We start from the raw sequence: 19,853 nt of genomic DNA on the forward strand, positions 1-19,853 counted from the left end.
GAAGGTAAAAATGGAATATGAAAGTAAGCTAGCCAATAATATTAAAGAGGATACCAAAAGTTTCTTAAGATACATAAAGTGCATGCAAAAGAGAGGCAACAGTGGATATCAGATGACTGGAAAACAATGCTGGAGATAGTAATGGAGGACGAGGAAATGGCAGATGAACCGAATAAGCATTTTGCACCAGTCTTCACTGTGGAAGACACTAACAGTATGGTGGAAATTCTAGGAGTCAGGGCTCATGAGGAGTGTGAAGTTATGATTACTAGGGAGAAAGTTCTTTGGAAACTGAAAGATCTGAAGATAGATAAGTCACCTGGACCAGATGGTGTGCAGCCCCGGGTTCTGAAAGAGGTGGTGGAAAAGATTTGGAAGCATTAGTAATGATCTTTCAAGAATCACTTGATTCTGAAATGGTTCTAGAAGACTGGAAAATTGCAAATGTCACTCCACTCTTGAAGAAGGGAGAGAGGCAGAAAAAAAAACTATGGGTCAGTTAGTCTGATTTCAGTGGTTGGGAAGATGTTGGAGTCGTTTATTAAGGTTGAGGTCTTGGTACTTGGAGGCATATGATAAAATAGACTGTAGTCAGCATTGTTTCCTTAAGGGAAAATCTTGTCTGACGTATCTGTTGGAATTCTTTGAAGAAATAACAAGTAGGATAGACAAAGGAGAATTGGTTGATGTTGTGTACCTGGATTTTCAGAAGGCCTTTGGGAAGGTGTCACACATGAGGCTGCTTAACAAGCTACAAGCCCATGATATTGAAGGAAAGATTCTAGCATGGATGAAGCAGTGGCTGATTGGCATAAGGCAAAGTGTGGGAATAAAGGGAGCCTTTTCTGATTGGCTGTTGGCGGCTAGTGGTGTTCCATAGGGGTCTGTGTTGGGACCAATTCTTTTTATGTCATATGTCAATGATTCGGATGATGTAATTGATGGCTTTGTTGCAAAGTTGACGGACAATACAAAGATAAGTGGAGGAGCAGGTAGCTTTGAGGAAGCAAAGAGGCTACACAAGGACTTAGACAGATTAGGAGAATGAGCAAAGAAGTGGCAGATGGAATACAGTATCGGGAAGTGTATCAAAATGTACTTTGGTAGAAGAAATGAAAGGGCTGAATATTTTCTAAGTGGAGAGAAAATACAAAAAACTGAGGTGTAAAGGGGCTTGGGAGTCCTTGTGCAGGATTCTCTAGATGTTAAATTACAGTTTGAGCTGGTGGTGAGGGAATGTGATGTTAGTGTTCATTTCAAGAGGACAAGAATATAAAAGCAAGGACATAATGTTGAGACTTTATAAAGCACTTCTGAGGCCTCACTCAGAGGATTGTGAGCAGTTTTGGGCCCCTTATCTTAGAAGGGATGTGCTGAAATTGGTGATGGTTCAAAGGTTTAGGAAAATGATTCCAGTATTGAATGGCTTGTCATATGAAGAGCGTTTGATGGCTCTGGGTCTGTACTTTCTAGAATTCAGAGGAATGAGGGGTGACCTAATTGAAAGCTATCAAATGATGAAAGTTCTTGATAGAGTGGATGTGGAGAGGATGTTCCCTGTGTTGGGAGAGTCTAAGACCAGAAAACACAGCCTCAGAATAGAGGGACATCCTGTTAGAATGGAGATGAGAAGTAATTTCTGTAGCCAGGGAATGGTGGATCTGTGGAATATGTTGCCACAGGCAGCTTTGGAGGCCTAATATTTATGCATATTTAAGGAAGAGGCTGATAGATTCTTGATTGGTCAGGGCATGAAGGGATACGGGAGGAAGATAGGAGACTGGGGCTGAGAGGAAAATTGGATTAGCCATAATGAAATGCTGGAGCATATTTGATGGGCCAGATGGCCTAATTCTGCTCCTATATCTTGTGGTCTTATGCTATTAGCTTTCCCTTAGGCCATCTAGCTACCCCCTCCACCAACCCGCCTAGCCTTGGTTTTAACTCCTATACTCCAGGTCACAATGTTTGCTCATCTTCCTCACTAACTATTGATCTGATGCCTGAGTCCTGCCCATTTCCAAATCCCTCTTCTAATCTTCCAGCCCAAGCCTCTATCGAAAACCATCAGGTCTCTCTCTTCTGCAACCCCTCCCCTTCCCCAACTCTCTGTTCTTTACCAGACAGCTAATTTCTGTGTGCGTTTTGCAGTGCTGATAATCCGGGAATACAATTAATGTGCCTCATATGTTTCTGTATTTTGCTGCAGCAGTTTTTTGACTGAAGCATTCAATGGACAGTTGTATTCTGGCCTATTTACGTGGTTGAACATGGCCCATTTATTTTCTAGACCAAGTATTTTAAATAATGGGTTGAGGGTCAGTATGTAAACTTCCTCTAGCCCACCCACAAACTGTTCAGGATTTCATTTGCTGTTTGTACACATTCGAAGGTTAAATCTCTGAAGAAAAAGAACATGCTTTATATTTCCAATAGTTTCATTCCTAGCATTTGAACCTTTTCAGATCACAGGTTTTCAAGATTTCATAAGTTTATGAAATTTAATTTCCAAGATTCCTTTGATATCACAGCTCTTAGTAACTGGTTTGATGTTCTCTCTTAAATTAGCTGATATTTTTCTCTATTTCAATTCTCATTTAAACCAAGATGACAAGGTGGTCTTGCTGAATAGCTAATTATAATGCTCTGGTATTGAGCTACTGAATCTGTGAGAGTATATTTTAATGAAATGTGATGCAATTTGCAACATGGAAATAGACCATTCAGCTCTGGCTATATCAGCTTTTGCCCTCTAAAGAAATTAATAATTCTAAGCACATTTTCCCACTGTATTTCTTAAACTCCTGGTGTCTGGTTGTCCCATTATAGGAAGGATGTTGAGGCTTTAATAGAGTGAAGAAGAGGTTAATCAGGACACTGCTTAGATTTGAGGGCATGTTCTACGAGGCGAAGTTGGACAAACTTGGACTGCTTTCTCTAGAGCAGTGGAAGCTGAGAAGAGATCTGATACAAGTTTATAAGATTACAAGAAGCATAGATAGAGTAGACAGCTGGTGTATTTTTCCCTGGATCTAACACTGGAGGTATGCATTGAAGGTGAGAGGGGATGTGCTCAAAGGCGATGTCCAGGGCAAGTTTTTTTATCTAGTGAGTAGTGGGATTGTGCTACTAGGATTGACATTAGAGGAAAGAATGATTGTGGTGTTTAAAAAGCTGTTAGATAGACACATGGATATGAAGAGGATAAAAGGATATGGACTTGTGTCGGTAGAAGGGATGAATTAAGTTAGGTCTGCCAGGTCCTGTGCTGTACTTTCCTGTTTCTATGTGTTATGTTCCTGACCCTTTAGCCACCTAAACAATGTTACCTTGAATGATAACTTAGTTTTAAATCAAATGGTTCAATTTAATATCAGAGAATGTATACAGATTACAACCTGACATTCTCACTCTTTGTAGGCATCCACAAAACAAGAATCCCAAAGAATGAATGATAGGAACTTCAAACCCCCCTCCCCCCACTTGCATCAGTGGAAGTACCACCCTACTCCCACCATGCAAGCAATAGTAAAAGGCCCCAAAGAGACTTTGATCTAGAGTCCATCAAGGACTAGAGTACATAACCCAGCACCTCACTATCTCAGATAGGTTCTCTCTCACAAGTGAGGGAGAGAAAGATCACTCCTGCAACAACGAGAGCAGGAGACCAGCAGCTTGCTGTTTCAATGTTTGAGCCTTCCACTTTGCTTCTCCAAGTCCACCCCCCCCCCCATTCTTGGGGACCGACAAGAAAGGGAGAGAGGGAGGGATAATCGCATGAGTACAGGGGCCTTCTTCTGACAGCTGCTGTCTCATTGCTTCGTTGGTGAAATTGGTGAAGAACAGGGTCATCTATGGGGCTACACCCAGCCTTCCAGACCCATTGCACCCAGACTTCCAGACCCATCCTGGAGATATCAAAATGCCAGGCCGGTGAACTTACAGAGAACTGAAGTATGAGCTATCACTATGGATCATGGACTCTGACAGAATCCCAGCCACCTTGATGAGAAAAGAAAGACATAGGAAAGGAAGAATAAGCTGTTTTCTGTACGGCTAGAAGTTGTTGCCAGGGTCTACAAAAACCTCTGGTGCCACCTTCAAGGACTGACTTAGAAATGTGACAATTGTTCTTGCCAATAAGTTTAACTTATCACAGCGCCATAAAGAGATATACAACACAGAAACGGGCCAATTGGTCCATCCTGACCTTGCTAGTCCCAGTTGCCAATGTTTGGCCCATAACATTCCAATCCATGTACCTTTACAATTGCCTTTTAAAAGTTCTTATTGTATGTCCCTCAACGATTTCCTCCGATAGCTCATTCCATATACACCCACCCTTTGTGTAAAAAGAAATTAATCTTCAAGTTTCTATTAAATCTCTTCCCTTCACCTTAAGCCTGTGCCTTCTATTCTTGATTCCCTAACTCTGGGAAAGAGACTGAGTTCATTTCCCCTATTTATGCCCCTTGTCCTCTGTTGTAAGTCAATTACATCAGATCTTTCATCATTGGTCCCTTTTGGTTAAACTCAGATACCAGACTCTATGATGTTGTATTTGTCCTAAACTACCTTCCTTAGGTTGTCAAGCTGAGGAGTGGAAGTGGGGACAAGCTCCCACTACCTAAAAGTGCTCCTCACGGCATGTGCCTCAAATAGCCCCGGACAACCAAGTCTATCTCCTGGCCTTCTCGTGTGGCTTAGCCTCTAAGCCCGGCGGAACTGTTCTACTGACAGGAGAAGGGGCGAAGGCGGGTCCTGGCGCCTTAAAACCAGTGCTTCGGGTAGATGGAGCTCGACAGCCTGGGAAGGCAGTCCATCTAAGAGAGAGGGAAAACTCTGATTTCAAACCTCCACTGCCTTGCGGCCATACCCACTCATGGTAAAGGTTTCGGGAGTAAACCCTGAGGACAAATCCGGAGCTGGAGTCCCTAAGGCAGTCTGACGTTGCCTTCAACCTCGTTCTGGCAACTCTTGCGACGACACTGGTGCCAAGCTGTATCAGCTCTTGCCCTTCCCTTGGACAACATTGGTGTCGTGGAGAGGGAAGACTTGCTGCATGGGCAACTGCCGGTCTTCCATAGAACCTTGCAAGGCCTACGCCTTGGGAACCTTCCAGGCGCAGATCCATGGTCTTGCAAAACTAACGGATGCCACCACCGCCTTCCTTACTTTAGGTAGCAGGCTAGCAAAATCGTGCTGTACCCTTTCTGAAGCTTCTATATCCTTATTTTAGTGAGATGTGTTGTGCTTCAAATAGTTTTACTGAGATTGAAATAATGTTTTACATGGATTCTTCATTAACTTTTGAATTTTATATTCTGCTTTTGTTGAAATAAGCTATGTTTTTCTAACAATATAAATGAGTTGAAATCTTTCTGATATTCCATAATATTGAGTCTAATTCATTAAAAGTAACTGTTAACAGTGCAAAATTAGCAACAAAGCCCACTGCCCAATCCAAAGACCCGGACAGTGGACCTTCGACTGCACTGCTAACTTGGTGAAATACAACACCTCTGTACTGCTTTGATCAATTATTTCAATACTTGGATCTCAGGAACCAAGAAAAGCTGTTTTTCAAATAGTGTTGTTCTCTATTAATTTCTGACCTTTGTATTAAAGTGAATGAAATGTTTAAAAAGTATTTCATTGCAATTTGGTAATCATTAAACAAGTTAAATAATATTAAATATATCAAATAACTAATATACTACATAACAGGGAGAACGAGGATTCCCTGGAGAGAAGGGTCAAAGAGGATTGGGAGAAAGAGGACCTCCGGGTCCTAAAGTGAGTATGTTTTAACCTGTTTATGACTTTTACATCACCAATTACAGTTCTTAATATATTTAGCAACAAAAAAAAATTATCTCAAAATGTGTGTATTTCATGGAGAAATATTATGAGATATCCAATTATTGTTGTTGCATTTATAAATCAGAATCATATTTATTACCATTGACTTGTATGTTGTGAAATTTGTTCTGTGCAAAGACATAAAATTACTGTAAACTATAAAATAAATAAGTATTTCAATATAACAAAATGAAAAGGTAGTCGTACTGAAAATGGTGCTGGGTAATGAGCATGGCCAGATGACTGACCTTTCAGTGGGAGAACACTGACTTTCAGGATAGTTATAAATTAAGATAAATAAGGTCCTTTGGGAGAATTTTAAATTGGAGTAGGACAAATGATGAGAGCATTAGGCAGAAACTAAGAAGAGTTAATTGGGAACTCCTTTTCTCTGGTAAGTCCACCAGAGAAAAGGTGTTCCCAAGGTGTGTCCACTTAGCGATCATCTGCAGAGAGTACAGGAATGGTATGTTCCTGTTAGAAGGAAGGATGGGCATGGAATGATAAGAGAACCTTGGATGTCAAGAGAGGTGATGAATTTAGTCAAGGAGAAAAAGGAAAAGTATGTATAGCTTCGGAAGTTAGGATCAAACAACGCACATGAAGAGCATAAAGAAGCCAGAAAAGAACTAAAAAAGGGATGTAGGAAAACCAGGAAGGGCCATGAAGAGTCCTTGGCAGGTAGGATAAAGGTGAATCCCAAGGCACTCTATGCATACATCAGAGCAAGAGGATAGCTAGGGAGAGGGTGGGACCACTCCAGGATAAAGGGGGGAACATTTGCTTGGAAGTGGAGAATGTGTGTGAGGTATGTAATGAGTACTTTGCTTCAGTATTTACCAAGGAAAAAGATATGGAGGACCAGGAGATTGGAACTGAGTGTATAAATATATTAGGGTGTTTAGAGGTCAAGGAGGAGGAAGTGTTAGACTTCTGAATGAGTATTAAGGTGGATAAGTTCCCAGGAACTGATGGGATTCAGCCCAGGATATTGAAGGAGGCAAAAGATGAGATTTCTGGGCCTTTGACCGGTATCTTTGTGTCCTCTCTAGCCACAGGCAAGGTCCTAGAGGACTGGCAAGTGGCTAATTTTGTAGCTGTATTTAAGAAGGGAACAAGAGAAGATCCTGGGAACTATAGACTGGTGAGTCTCACGTCAGTTGTATGGAAATTTGCTGGAGAGAATTCCAGGGATAGGATATATATGGGGATTTGGAAGCCCATGGCCTAATTAAGAAGAGCCAGCCTGGCTTTGTGTGTAGTAGGACGTACTTTACCAGCCTGATTGAGATTTTTGACAAGGTGAGAGAGAGTGATGAAGGTAAGTCAGCGGATTTTAGTAAGGTGTTTGACAAATTTCCTCATGGAAGGCTAATCCAGGCGATCAAGACTCAGTGAATTGCTGTTTGGATTCAGAACTGGTTTGCACATAGTGGTTGATGGTACTTATTCGAGCTAGAGGTCTGAAATTAATGGTGTTCTACAGGGATCTGTGCTGGGATGTCTGCTGTTTGTGATGTATATAAAAGACATGGATAAAAATGTAGATGGATGGATTTGTAAATTTGCAAATGATGCCAAGATTGGTGGAGTTGTAGACAGTGTAGAAGACTGGCAAGAATACAAAACTATATGGATCAATTGCAGACATGGGCGGAGAAATGGCAGATAGAGTTTAACCCAGACAAATGTGAGGGGTTGCACCTTGGTGGGGCAAATGTAAGGAGACAGTACACTGTTAAGGGCAGGATCCTTAACAGTGTTGCTTAGCAGAGAGGTCTTGGGGTCCCAAGTTCATTGGTCTTTGAAAGTGGCCACGCAGGTCGATAGGATGGTTAAGGCAGCCTATGGAATGCTTGCTTTTATTAGTCAAGACACTGAGTCCAAAAGTCAAGAGCTTATGTTGCAACTTTATAGAACTCTGGTGAGGCCACAACTGGAGTATTACATACAGTTCTGGTCACCCCCCTTCCCTTATGGGAAGGATGTTGAGGCTCTAGAGAGGGTGTAGAAGAGGTTTATCAGGATGCTGCCTGGTTTAGAGGGTACATGCTAATGAGAAGCTGGATCAACTCGGGTTATTTTCTGTGGAGTGGCGGAGGCAGAGGGGAAATCTGATAGAGGTTTGTAAGATTATGAAAGGCATAGATAGAGTAGATGGGGAGTATCTTTTTCCCAGGATAATACCAGAGGGCATGTATTGAAGGTGAGAGGGGCAAGTTTTTTACTCAGAGTGGTGGATGCCAGGAATGTGCTGCCTGGTATGGTGCTAGAGGCAAATACATTGGATTCTTTTAATAGATATTTGGATAGGCACATGGATGTAAAGAAATGGTGGGATAGGGACATGGTGTTGGTAGTTGGGATTAGTGTTTGTGTGTTTTTGATTTGCTTTTTAGCTGGTTGGATACAACATTGTGGGCTGAATAGCTTCTTCCTCTGCTGTACTGTTCTGTTCTATGTATTCATGGACCATTGACAAATCTGATGGTATAAGGTAAAAAACTGTCACTGAGTCATTGAGTGAGGGTCTTCAGGCTCATATTTGTTCCCCCCCCCACCCCGATGACAGTAGCCAGAAGAGTGCATGTCCCAGATGTTGAGGCTCATGAGTGATGGATGCCACCTTCTTGAAGATGTCCTTGATATTGGAGAGGGTGGTGATGGAGCTGCCTAAGTGTATATAGGCATCTGCAGCCTCTTGTGATCTTGTGCATTGGAACCTGCATACCAAGTTTTGATGCAACCAGTCAGAATGGTCTGCACTGTGCATCCACAGAAATCTGCAAAAGTCTTGGTGACATACCAAATCTACTCAAACTCCTAACAAAGTATTAAAGATGCTGGTGTGCATTTTTAATGATTTCATCAATTGGGCTCGGCCCAGGGCAGATCCTTTGGAAATGCTAACAGCCAGGAACCTGCAGCCACTTACCCTTTCCGCTGCTGATGCCTCAAATTGGACTGGTGGTGTTCTCCTGACTGATGTCTCCAATGGATGATTATTGTGGTGAATTTATTTATTTTATTTAGCAATACAGGGTGGAGACTGCCCTTCCGGCCCTTTTAGCCAAGCCCCCCAGCAACCCCACAACCCCAATTAACCCCAACCTAATCACGGGACAATTTACAATGACCAATTAACCTAGCCAGTATGTCTTTGGACTGTCGCAGGAAACTGGAGCACTGTGGAAAACCCACACATTCCACAGGGAGGAAGAACAGAGACTCCTCACAGAATGGTGCTGAAATTGAACTTCGAACTCCGCGATGCCCTGAGCTGTAGTGGTGTCATGGTAACTGCTGTGCTACTCTGGTGTCCATTTGCTCCAAGTGGAAATTCAGGGTATCTTCAGATAACTCCATCTAAAGGGGCACTGGTATTAGGCCAAAGTATCCGTTAAACTTTTTCAAATGCCTTTGCTCACGTGTTCCATGAATCCTGCAAGATCGTTGGAAGCCAGCTTTCTGTTACATTCTGAAGCCTGTATAGACGAACTGTATGAACCAGTTTATTATTCCCTTTTATGCATTGAAGGTCATAGCATGATTTTCTTAAAATATTTAACAGGCTAGAAGGAAAATTACAGAGAAGGAGCCTAGTACATGAAGTATTATCTTAAAATTAAACCAAGACTGTTTAAGGGCAAATTCTGAAAACACCTATTCATACAACCTGGAATGTTAACTTCATGAAGCAGTGATTCTAGTGATTCTTGATAAGTTAACTGAAACGTTTAAAATGGAGATAGATGTACAATTTTCAGGCTATTGTCTGTTCTGATTGTAATTTGATAAATCATAGAAAATAAATAGGACCTTGACTCTATTTCGAATGATGCCACTGATCATTTTTTTCAGGGAGATCCTGGCGTGCCAGGTGCAGCAGGAACTCCTGGAATTCCTGGTGATTTGGGATCGAAAGGAGCAAAGGTACTATGAATATTTATACCACTTCTCTTTTTCTTTGTTCTCCCTCCTTTTCAAGGCAGCAGTAATTCATACCATTATCATGTTCTGTACAGAGCTGGCAGCCCTTTACCTAAACACCCAGGATATTAGAGTTTAGCACCAGACTAAAGAGTAAACCAGGCTTTCCTCCAGCTATTGATGGCCCATTAAGTTTCTCCACTGTTATTGTTAGCTTTCAAAGTTTTCATTCTGTATCTTCATAATGTTTATGAACATGTAGTTATGAACAAATTCCTAAGCAATATGAACTAAAACTGCATGCAGGTAGCAGCAGACATTATGACCACACCCGTAGGTATATGATTTAAAACATTCTGTTAGTGATGGAACTTCAAATGCTTTGCTTCATCTTCCAAGCCTGATTTTCCTGTCCAACAGTTGTTGATTTAGCAACAGAATGTTTGCTCAACCTGGATTTGTGTCACAATGTGCCAGTAGAAAAATTTTTTTATGTGTGGTGTTTTATCTGTCTCGTTGTCGGAAAATGTGTCCAGATTCAGCTTCTGAAGGACAGTGTTGCAGCACTGGAGAAGCAACTGGATGATGTTAGGTTAATCCGGGAGAATGAGAGTTTTCTGGACAGGACCTACAGTGAGGTTGTTACACCCAGGATACAGGAAGAGAGAAGCAGGACGACGATGAGCAAGGAAAGGATGCTTGAAGTACCGGAGACCCCGGGGGATATACCTCTCGTAAACAGGTTCTCCCTCTTGGAAGCTGTCGGGACAGAAGACAATGCCAGTCTGAGAAGCGGATGGGTCTGCGAGTCAACAATTGGCGCTGAGGCAAACCCGAGGAGACAGACGTCAGGCAGAGCCGTGGTAGTAGGGGACTCCATACTGAGAGGTACAGAAAGGGGTTTCTGTGGCAACAGGCGAGATTTAAGGATGGTGCGTTGCCTCCCTGGTGCCGGGATCCAGGGTGCCACGGACCGATTGCAGGGAATCCCTCAAGAGTGAAGGTGAACATCCGGAAGTGGTGGTGCATGTCGGCACAAATGACGTGGGGAAGAAGAGGAAAGACATTCTACAGCGCGACTTCAGAGAACTCAGAAGAAGGCTGAAAAGCAGGACTTCCAGGGTGGTTATCTCTGGTTTGCTTCCAGTTCCCCGTGCTGGAGTGGTCAAGAACAGGGAGATAATGGATCTGAATGTGTGGCTGAGCAACTGGTGCAGGAAGCAAGGATTTACATTCTTGGACCACTGGGGTATGTTTTGGGGTAAGGATGAATTGTACAAAAGGGACAGGTTGCACCTTAATAAGCGGGGCACCAGCATTCTGGCAGCCAGGTTTGCCTCTGCAACATGGGTGTGTTTAAACTAAGTTGTGGGGGGGAGGGGACGAACTGGAAACATAAGGATGGAGATAAAGGGAAAGTGAGAATAAGATAAGTTAAGAAAGACAGCAGAATCAACAGAGCAGAAAGCTCAAGAAGGGATCGTACAGTACGGCCAAGTGAAATAGGAATTGATATGGGAGGTGAGGGGAGTAATGAATTAAAAGTATTATATATGAATGCACGAGTATAAGAAATAAAGTGGACGAGCTTGAGGCACAGTTGGAAATTGGTAAGTATGATGTTGTGGGAATAACAGAGACATGGCTTCAAGTGGACAGGGCCTGGGAAATGAATATTCAAGGGTATACGTCCTATTGAAAGGACAGACTGATGGGCAGAGGGGATGGGGTGGCTCTGTTGGTGAGGAATGATATTCAGTCCCTTGCGAGGGATGACATAGAATCAGGAGACGTAGAGTCAGTATGGATAGAACTGAAAAATTCTAAGGGTAGAAAGACCCTAATGGGAGTTATCTACATGCCCCCAAACAGTAGTCCGGATGTAGGGTGTAAGTTGAATCAAGAGTTAAAATTGGCACGTCGCAAAGGTAATGCTACAGTTGTTATGGGGGACTTCAACATGCAGGTAGACTGGAGGAATCAGGTTGGTACTGGACCCCAAGAAAGGGAGTTTGTGGAGTCCCTCCGAGATGAGTTCTTAGAACAGCTTGTACTGGAGCCTACCAGAGAGAACGCAATTCTGGATTTAGTGTTGTGCAGTGAACTGGATTTGATCAGGGACCTCGGGGTAAAGGAGCCATTAGGAGGTAGTGACCATAATATGATAAGTTTTAATCTATAATTTGAGAGGGAGAAGGGAAACTTGGAAGTGTCAGTATCACAGTTGAACAAAGGGAACTATGGTGCTATGAGGGAGGAGCTGGCCAAAGTTCAATGGAACAATACCCTAGCAGGGATGACAGTGGAACAACAATAGTAAGTGTTTCTGGGAATAATGCGGAAGGTGCAGGATCAGTTCATTCCAAAGAGGAAGAAAGATCCTAAGGGGAGTAAGGGGAGGCCGTGGCTGACAAGGGAAGTAATGGACAGTATAAAAATAAAAGAGAAGAAGTATAACATAGCAAAGACGAGTGGGAAGCCGGAGGATTGGGAAACTTTTAAAGAGCAACAGAAGGTAACTAAAAAGGCAATACGTGGAGAAAAAATGAGGTACGAAGGTAAACTAGCCAAGAATATAAAGGAGGATAGTAAAAGCTTCTTTAGGTATGTGAAAAGGAAAAAAATAGTTAAGACCAAAATTGGGCCCTTGAAGACAGAAGCGGATGAATTTATTATGGGGAACAAGGAAATGGCAGACAAGTTGAACAGGTACTTTGGATCTGTCTTCACTAGGGAAGACACAAACAATCTCCCAGATGTAATAGTGGCCAAAGGACTTAGGGTAATGGATGAATTGAAGGAAATTTATATTAGGCAGGAAATGGTGTTGGATAGGCTGTCGGGTCTGAAGGCTGATAAGTCCCGGGGACCTGATGGCCTGCATCCCAGGGTACTTAAGGAGGTGGCTTTAGAAATCGTGAATGCATTGGTAATCATTTTTCAATGTTCTATAGATTCAGGATCAGTTCCTGTGGATTGGAGAGTGGCTAATGATGTCCCTCTCTTCAAGAAGGGAGGAAGAGAGAAAACAGGGAATTATAGACCGGTTAGCCTGACGTCGGTGGTGGGAAAGATGCTGGAGTCAATTATAAAAGATGAAATTACGACACATCTGGATAATAGTAACAGGATTGGTCCGAGTCAGCATGAATTTACGAAGGGGAAATCGTGCTTGACTAATCTTCTGGAATTTTTTGAGGATGTAACTATGAAAATGGACAAGGGAGAGCCAGTGGATGTAATGTACCTGAACTTTCAGAAAGCCTTTGATAAAGTCCCACATAGGAGATTAGTGGGCAAAATTAGGGCACATGGTATTGGGGGCAGAATACTGACATGGACTGAAAATTGGCTGGCTGACAGAAAACAAAGAGTAGTGATTAATGGGTCCCTTTCGGAATGGCAGGCGGTGACAAATGGGGTACCGCAGGGTTCAGTGCTGGGACCGCAGCTGTTTACAATATATATTAATGATTTAGATGAGGGAATTAAAAGTAACATTAGCAAATTTGCCGATGACAGAAAGCTGGGTGGCAGTGTGAAATGTGAGGAGGATGTTATGAGAATACAGGGTGACTTGGACAGGCTGGGTGAGTGGGCAGATGCATGGCAGATGCAGTTTAATGTGGATAAATGTGAGGTTATCCACTTTGGTGGTAAGAACAGGAAGGCAGATTATTATCTAAATGGAGTCAAGTTAGGAAAAGAGGAAGCATAATGAGATCTAGGTGTTCTTGTACATTAGTCACTGAAAGCAAGCATGCAAGTACAGCAGGCTGTGAAGAATGCTAATGGCATGCTGGCCTTCATAACAAGGGGAATTGAGTATAAGAGCAAAGAGGTCTTTCTGCAGGTGTACAGGGCCCTGGTGAGACCACACCTGGAGTACTGTGTGCAAATTTGGTCTCCACATTTGAGGAAGGACATTCTTGCTATTGAGGGAGTGCAGTGTAGGTTCACAAGGTTAATTCCCGGGATGGCGGGACTGTCATATGTCGAAAGATTGGAGCGACTGGGCTTGTATACTCTGGAATTTAGAAGGCTGAGAGGGGATCTTATTGAAACATATAAGATTATTAAGGGATTGGACACGCTGCAGGCAGGAAGCATGTTCCCGCTGATGAGTGAGTCCAGAACCAGAGGCCACAGTTTAACAATTAGGGGTAGGCCATTTGGAATGGAGTTGAGGAAAAACTCTTTCACCCAGAGAATGGTGGATATATGGAATGCTCTGCCCCAGAAGGCTGTGGAGGCCAAGTCTCTGGATGCTTTCAAAAAAGAGATGGATGGAGCTCTTAAAGATAGCGGAATCAAAGGTTATGGGGATAAGGCAGGAACTGGATACTGATAGTGGATGATCAGCCATGATCAGCCATGATCATAGTGCTGGCGGTACTCCTGCACCTATTGTCTATTGTTGTCATTCACTCTATTTCAACATGGAATCCTAAATTATGATTTGAAATAACATCCAATGAAGTGAAGTATTCAGTTTAGCTAGCTTTGGATTTTAGCTTTGTGGGAAACACAAGAGAACGGGTATCCTAGAGTCGCACTGAAAGGAAGCTTTAAGTGATTCCCCAGTACACATGCAAACCTGACTGACAGGACAGAGACTTCGTGGGCAGAGCTACAGGGTTGAAAGGTTCAAGAGCAGATGAGAAAAGCTGAAAACTTTCAGCCTGGAGATTCAGGTTGTGGAGTGAGAAGTGGTTGGGTATATTGACTGCAGTGTGAGTATTATGGTGATGGGTTAGCACAGATGCTTGGGTAAATGGTGCTGATGATGATGGTTTGAAAGTAGCTGTGTGATCTGACAGTGATCAGAGAACCTCTAGTGGAGGTTGACCGGTGGTTTATTGGTGGCCTATTACTGTGACAGAATCTTCCTCTTCCTGATTGACAGTGCAGTGGTGCATGAAACTCCGCCCCCCACCACCTCTCACCTCAGGCTTTCCCAAGGCCTGAAAAATCTGGTGACCTACAACTGAAAATTTAAAACAGTGAGCCCCACCTCTCCCCTGGATAATAATTAAATAACCAACTCACTTGCTACAGTCTCACTAGTCAATTGTCCTTTCCTCTGCCTCTGAAATGGATGTGTTTTCTCTGTTTTTATCCTTTATGTCAATCTAAACCTTTCTTTTTTGTTAAAGATTTCTAGTTACCTCTTTTCTGTAAATTCACACTTAACGAACTGATATGCATCAAACGTCCACTGCCATCTCACCTTTGATACTTTAGTTTGATTTGAACCCAAAGAGAATAGAGATAGTTTTCTCAGTGGTCAAAGTCTCTGAATAAAGTGAGTTTCGGCATTCATCCTGCCAGGTAAGATTTATTCCATGAAAGTGCAATCTGATTTGGAATTAGTGCAGATTTTTAAGGTGCAAGTTGGGAAACTTGTCTGGGCTCTTCCAGATGTGATTTAACTGAGTGAGACTATTATTTGCCCGGTGTGAGTCACAAATGAAGTCGTCATTTCTGCAGTTGCAAATATTGTGGCGCACCATCGCCACAAGCATGATTTCCCAGTTGCCAAACATTTTAATTCCAAATCCCATTCTCGTTCCGATGTGCCAAGTCCATAGTGTCCCCTTGCGTCAAGATGAGGCCACCCACAGGGTGGAGGAGCAACACCTTATATTCCGTCTGAGTGGTCTCCAAGCTAATGGCGCAAATATCAATTTCACTTTCCAGTAAACAAATTCTCCCCCCCCCCAATTCCCCACTCTAGATTGTACCTCTGCTCAACTGCCTGTTACTTCCCCATGATAACCTCTCCCCCCCACCCCCTTTGCTTTCTCCTATGGTCCATTCTGAACTCCTATCAGATTCCTTCCTTTTCGGCCTTTAGCTTTTCCCTAACCTGGCTTCACCTATCACCTTCCAGCTAGCCTCCTTCCCCTCCCTTAACTTTTTTATTCTGGCATCTTCCCCCTTCCTTCTCAGTCCTGAAGAATGGTCTCAGCCCAAAGGGTTGACTGTTTATTCATTTCCATAGATGCTGCCTGCCCTGCAGAGCTCCCCCAGCATTTTGTGTGTGTTGCTTCAGATTTCCAGCACCTGTAGACTTGCTCGTATTTAAATGTTAGTGAGTGCAATCTACAAATTTGGGTTGGCAGTCACAGAAACAAAAATCAACAAGCAGCTAATCTGCAGGAATTAAAGAGTCCCTAATTGATGTTTATCTCACAGTAGCTGCTGACTCATTGAACATAGAAGAGTAGAACACAGGAACAGGCCCTTCGGCTCACAATGTTGTGCTGAACCAGCGAAAAAGCAAATCAAAAACACCCAAACACTAATCCCTCCTTCCTACACAATGTCCCTATCCCTCCAAATTCCTTACACCCATGTGCCTATCCAAACGTCTCTTAAAAGCCTCCAATGTATTTGCCTCTACCACCGAACCAGGTAGTGCATTCCAGGCATCCACCAGCCTCCGAGTAAAAAAACTTACCCCTCACATCCCCCTTCAACCTACCCCCTCTCACCTTCAATGCATGCCCTCTGATATTAGACAGTTCAACCCTGGGAAATAGATACTCTCTGTCCACACTATCTACGCCTCTCATAATCTTGTAAACCTCTATCAGATCTCCCCTCAGCCTCCGACACGTCAGAGAAAACAACCAAGTTTATCCAGCCTCTCGTGATAGCACATGCCCTCTAAACCAGGCAGCATCCTGGTAAACCTCTTCTGCTACCTCTTCGAAGCCTCAACATCCTTCATTTAATAGGGCGACCAGAACTGTATGCAATACTGCAGATGTGGCCGAACCAAAGTTCTGTAAGTTGCAAATAACCTCCTGACTTTTGAACTCAATGCCTCGACTAATCAACGCAAGCATTCCATAAGCCTTCTTAACCACCTTCTCAACCTGTGTAGCCAATTTCAAGGCGCTATGAACTTGGCTCCCAAGTTCTCTCCGCTCAGCAACACTCTTCAGGACTTTGCCCTTACAAGTGTGCTATCTCCTTGCATTTGCCCTACTGAGGTGCAACACCTCACACTTCTCTGGGTTAAACTCCATCCGCCATTTCTGAGCCCATATTTGTAACTGATCTATATCGTGCTGTATTCTTTGCCAGTCTTCTACGCTACCTACGACTCTACCAACCTTGGTATCATCTGCAAATTTACGAACCCACCTCTCTACATTCTCATCCAGGTCTTTTCTCTACATCAACACAGCAGAGGTCCCAGCACAGATCCCTGTGGGACTCCACTAATTACAAACTTCCAGCTCAAATAAGTCCCTTCCACCGCCAACCTCTGTCTTCTATGCAAACAGCCAACTTGCCGCAGATCCCATACATTTTAATCTTCTGGATCAGTCTCCCATGAGGGACTTTGTCAAACGCCTTACTAAAATCCATGTAGACAACATTGACTGCCCTGCCCCCATCAATCTCTCTCGTCACCTTGCCAAAAAACTCAATCAAGTTGGTAAGGCATGACTTGCCACACACAAAGCTATGCTGGCTCTCCCGAATCAGGCCATGGGTTTCCAAATGCTCACATATCTATCCCTAAGAATTTTCCCCAGCAATTTCGCTGCAACTGATGTGAGACTCACCAGTCTATAGTTCCCAGGATTTTCCTTTGTTCTCCTCTTAAATAGAGGTACAACATTAGCCAATCGCCTGTCCTCCGGGACCTCGCCTGTGGCTGGAAAGGACACAAAGATACTGGTCAAGGGCCCAGCAATCTCGTCTCTTGCCTCTTTCATTAACCTGGGGTAAATCCCATCAGGTGCTGGGTCTTATCCACCTTAATACTTATTAGGAGGCCCAATATTTCCTCTTCCTTGACATCTAAATGCCCTAATGTACATTCCACACTGACCTCCTGACTAAATTCATCACCTCTCTTGACATCCAAGATTTCATCTTTCCATCCCTGTCCTTCCTTCTAACAGGGACATACTTTTCCTGTGCTCTGTGCAATTAATCTTTAAAGACCCTCCACATGTCTGATGTAGAATTACCAGAGAAAAGGTATTCCCAATTAATGCTTCTTAGACCCTAACTAATGCCCTCGTAATTTGCCCTACTCCAATTTAAAACTCTCCCACAAGGACCATATCTATCCTTGTCTATAGATATCCTGAGTGTTAAGAAGTTGTCACCGTTCCCTAACTGCTCACCCACTGAATGGTCAGTCACCTGGCCAGGCTCATTACCCAACACCAGGTCCAGTACGGCCCCTCCTCTCATTGGACCATCCACATGATGATTTTAAGAAACCTTCCGGGATACACTTAAAAAATTCAGCCACATCTTAACCTCTAGTACTAAGAAGATCTTAGTTTATATTTGGGAAGTTGAAATCCCCCATGACAACAACCCTAATATTGTTACACGTTTCCTTAATCTGATTACATATCTGTTCCTCAATGTCCCTGTTGTTATTAGGGTGTCTGTAGCACAATACCATCAGTGTGGTTTCACCCTTCCTATTCCTTGTACATTAATCACCCATTCCTGCTCCTCTCTCAATCAAGTTTTAGCAATGGCCATGGCATTGTAGTTTCATGTACTGATCAATGCTCTAAGTTCATCACCCTTACCCATAGTATTCCTAGCATCAAAATATGCACACTTTAAACTATTTGATTCATCATACCTGTTATTTCAATTTTGCTTTCAATATTTTCCCTGATACCTACCTCCTGGTCCAATCCTTCCCTTCCCGACATGGTGCTCCGGTTCCCAGTTCTCTGCAAAACTAGTTTAAACTCTCCCGAGTAGCATCAGCAAACCTCCTGGCCTGGATCTTGGTTCTCTTCCAGTTCAGGTGCAACCCATCCCTCCTGTACAGATCATGCCTTCCCAGAAAAGGTTCCAATGATCTAAGAACTGGAAACCCTGTCCCCTGCGCCATCTCCACTGCCACTCAATCATCTGTGCTGTCAGCCCATTCCTACCTGCACTAGCCCGTGGTATTGGGAGCAATCTGGAGGTCCTTCTCTTCAGCCTCTTTGCTGACTTGATATACTCACCGCGTTGGACCTCTTCCCCTTCCCCGCCTATGTCATTGGTGCCAATATGCATTGCGACCTCTGGCCGTTCCTCGACCCCCCCCCTCCCACCAGAATATCCTGCATCTGCTCCGACTCATTTTAAATTGCTCGTTGAGAATGCGCAAGTCTCAATTTGTGTACTGGCTCTGCCTCTACACAACGTTATACGTTCTGCATACAACTGTACAGATAAAGTTTTATCACACAAATACTGGTGAAAACCACCTCTATTTTTTTTGTTAACAGAAGAGATTCTGCAGTTGCTGAAATCTTGAGCAACATACGCAAAATGCTGCAGGCAGTGTAGCAACGCTGAGAAGGGGAGACAAATGAAACTTAAACTCTGTAATGTTGTTGCATCGGTCACTTTATGGTGAATGAGTATAACGTGTGTTGCCCTTCCCCCTGTTCAGGCAGGCATCAGCAATCAATCGTGTGCTGAACATTGAATGCAAGTCAATGGCAGATTCAGTGCTCAATGCTATAAAAGAACACCTTACACACAGATTCTCAGAGTTCTCAACTGAATACATTTGCATGTTTTTAAGATATCCCTCTTTTCTCAATATGAGATGATATTCACATTGAATATATTTTACTTCTTCTTAAATACTATTTGAACAATTGTAACTAAATTGAACAGATTTCAACCTTGCCACAGCAGCATCCATGGAGGGGAATAAACAGTCGATGTTTTTCAGTCTGAGACCTTGCATAAGCGCTAGAAGGGGGGGGGGGGAGGCAAAAGCCAGATTGTGTATTTTTTTGCACATTTTTCCCAGTTTCTTTGTTTTGGGTGTCTCCTGACTGGGAGCTAACACTGTTTGTATTACTCTTAATGCACTAAGAGGTGTGAATTCCAATTCCTTGTGCTGGCACTGGACCTGAAACATTCCTTTGTCTCCACAGATGCTGCTTAACCCACCAAATTCCTCCAGCTGTTTGTTTTTTTCTGCTCCAGATTATAGCATCTGTAAACCCCTGAGTCTCCTTTGAACTGTAACTTTTAGGCTGGGCAGGCTAGTTCCTAGT

At 43.2% G+C, this 19,853-nt stretch overlaps 2 protein-coding genes across 7 annotated transcripts in view; one reads left to right on the top strand and one right to left on the bottom strand.

Moving 5' to 3' along the window:
• LOC140195305 (uncharacterized) overlaps positions 1-19,853 on the top strand; it is a 224,580-nt gene that overhangs the window by 127,294 nt on the left and 77,433 nt on the right. For all 5 annotated transcript variants that reach the window (XR_011885416.1, XR_011885417.1, XM_072253406.1 and 2 more), the window contains exons 18-19: positions 5,728-5,796; positions 9,724-9,795. Coding sequence is in view for 3 of the 5 variants with exons in the window: in XM_072253406.1 (XP_072109507.1) it covers positions 5,728-5,796; positions 9,724-9,795 (141 nt within the window). In the remaining 2 variants the exon portion in view is untranslated. The remainder of the gene's footprint in view (positions 1-5,727; positions 5,797-9,723; positions 9,796-19,853) is intronic.
• LOC140195306 (glycoprotein-N-acetylgalactosamine 3-beta-galactosyltransferase 1-like) overlaps positions 1-19,853 on the bottom strand; it is a 205,853-nt gene that overhangs the window by 49,025 nt on the left and 136,975 nt on the right. The window lies entirely within an intron of this gene.

The sequence above is a fragment of the Mobula birostris genome, chromosome 3, assembly GCF_030028105.1.
Source record: "Mobula birostris isolate sMobBir1 chromosome 3, sMobBir1.hap1, whole genome shotgun sequence".
Taxonomy (NCBI): domain Eukaryota; kingdom Metazoa; phylum Chordata; class Chondrichthyes; order Myliobatiformes; family Myliobatidae; genus Mobula; species Mobula birostris.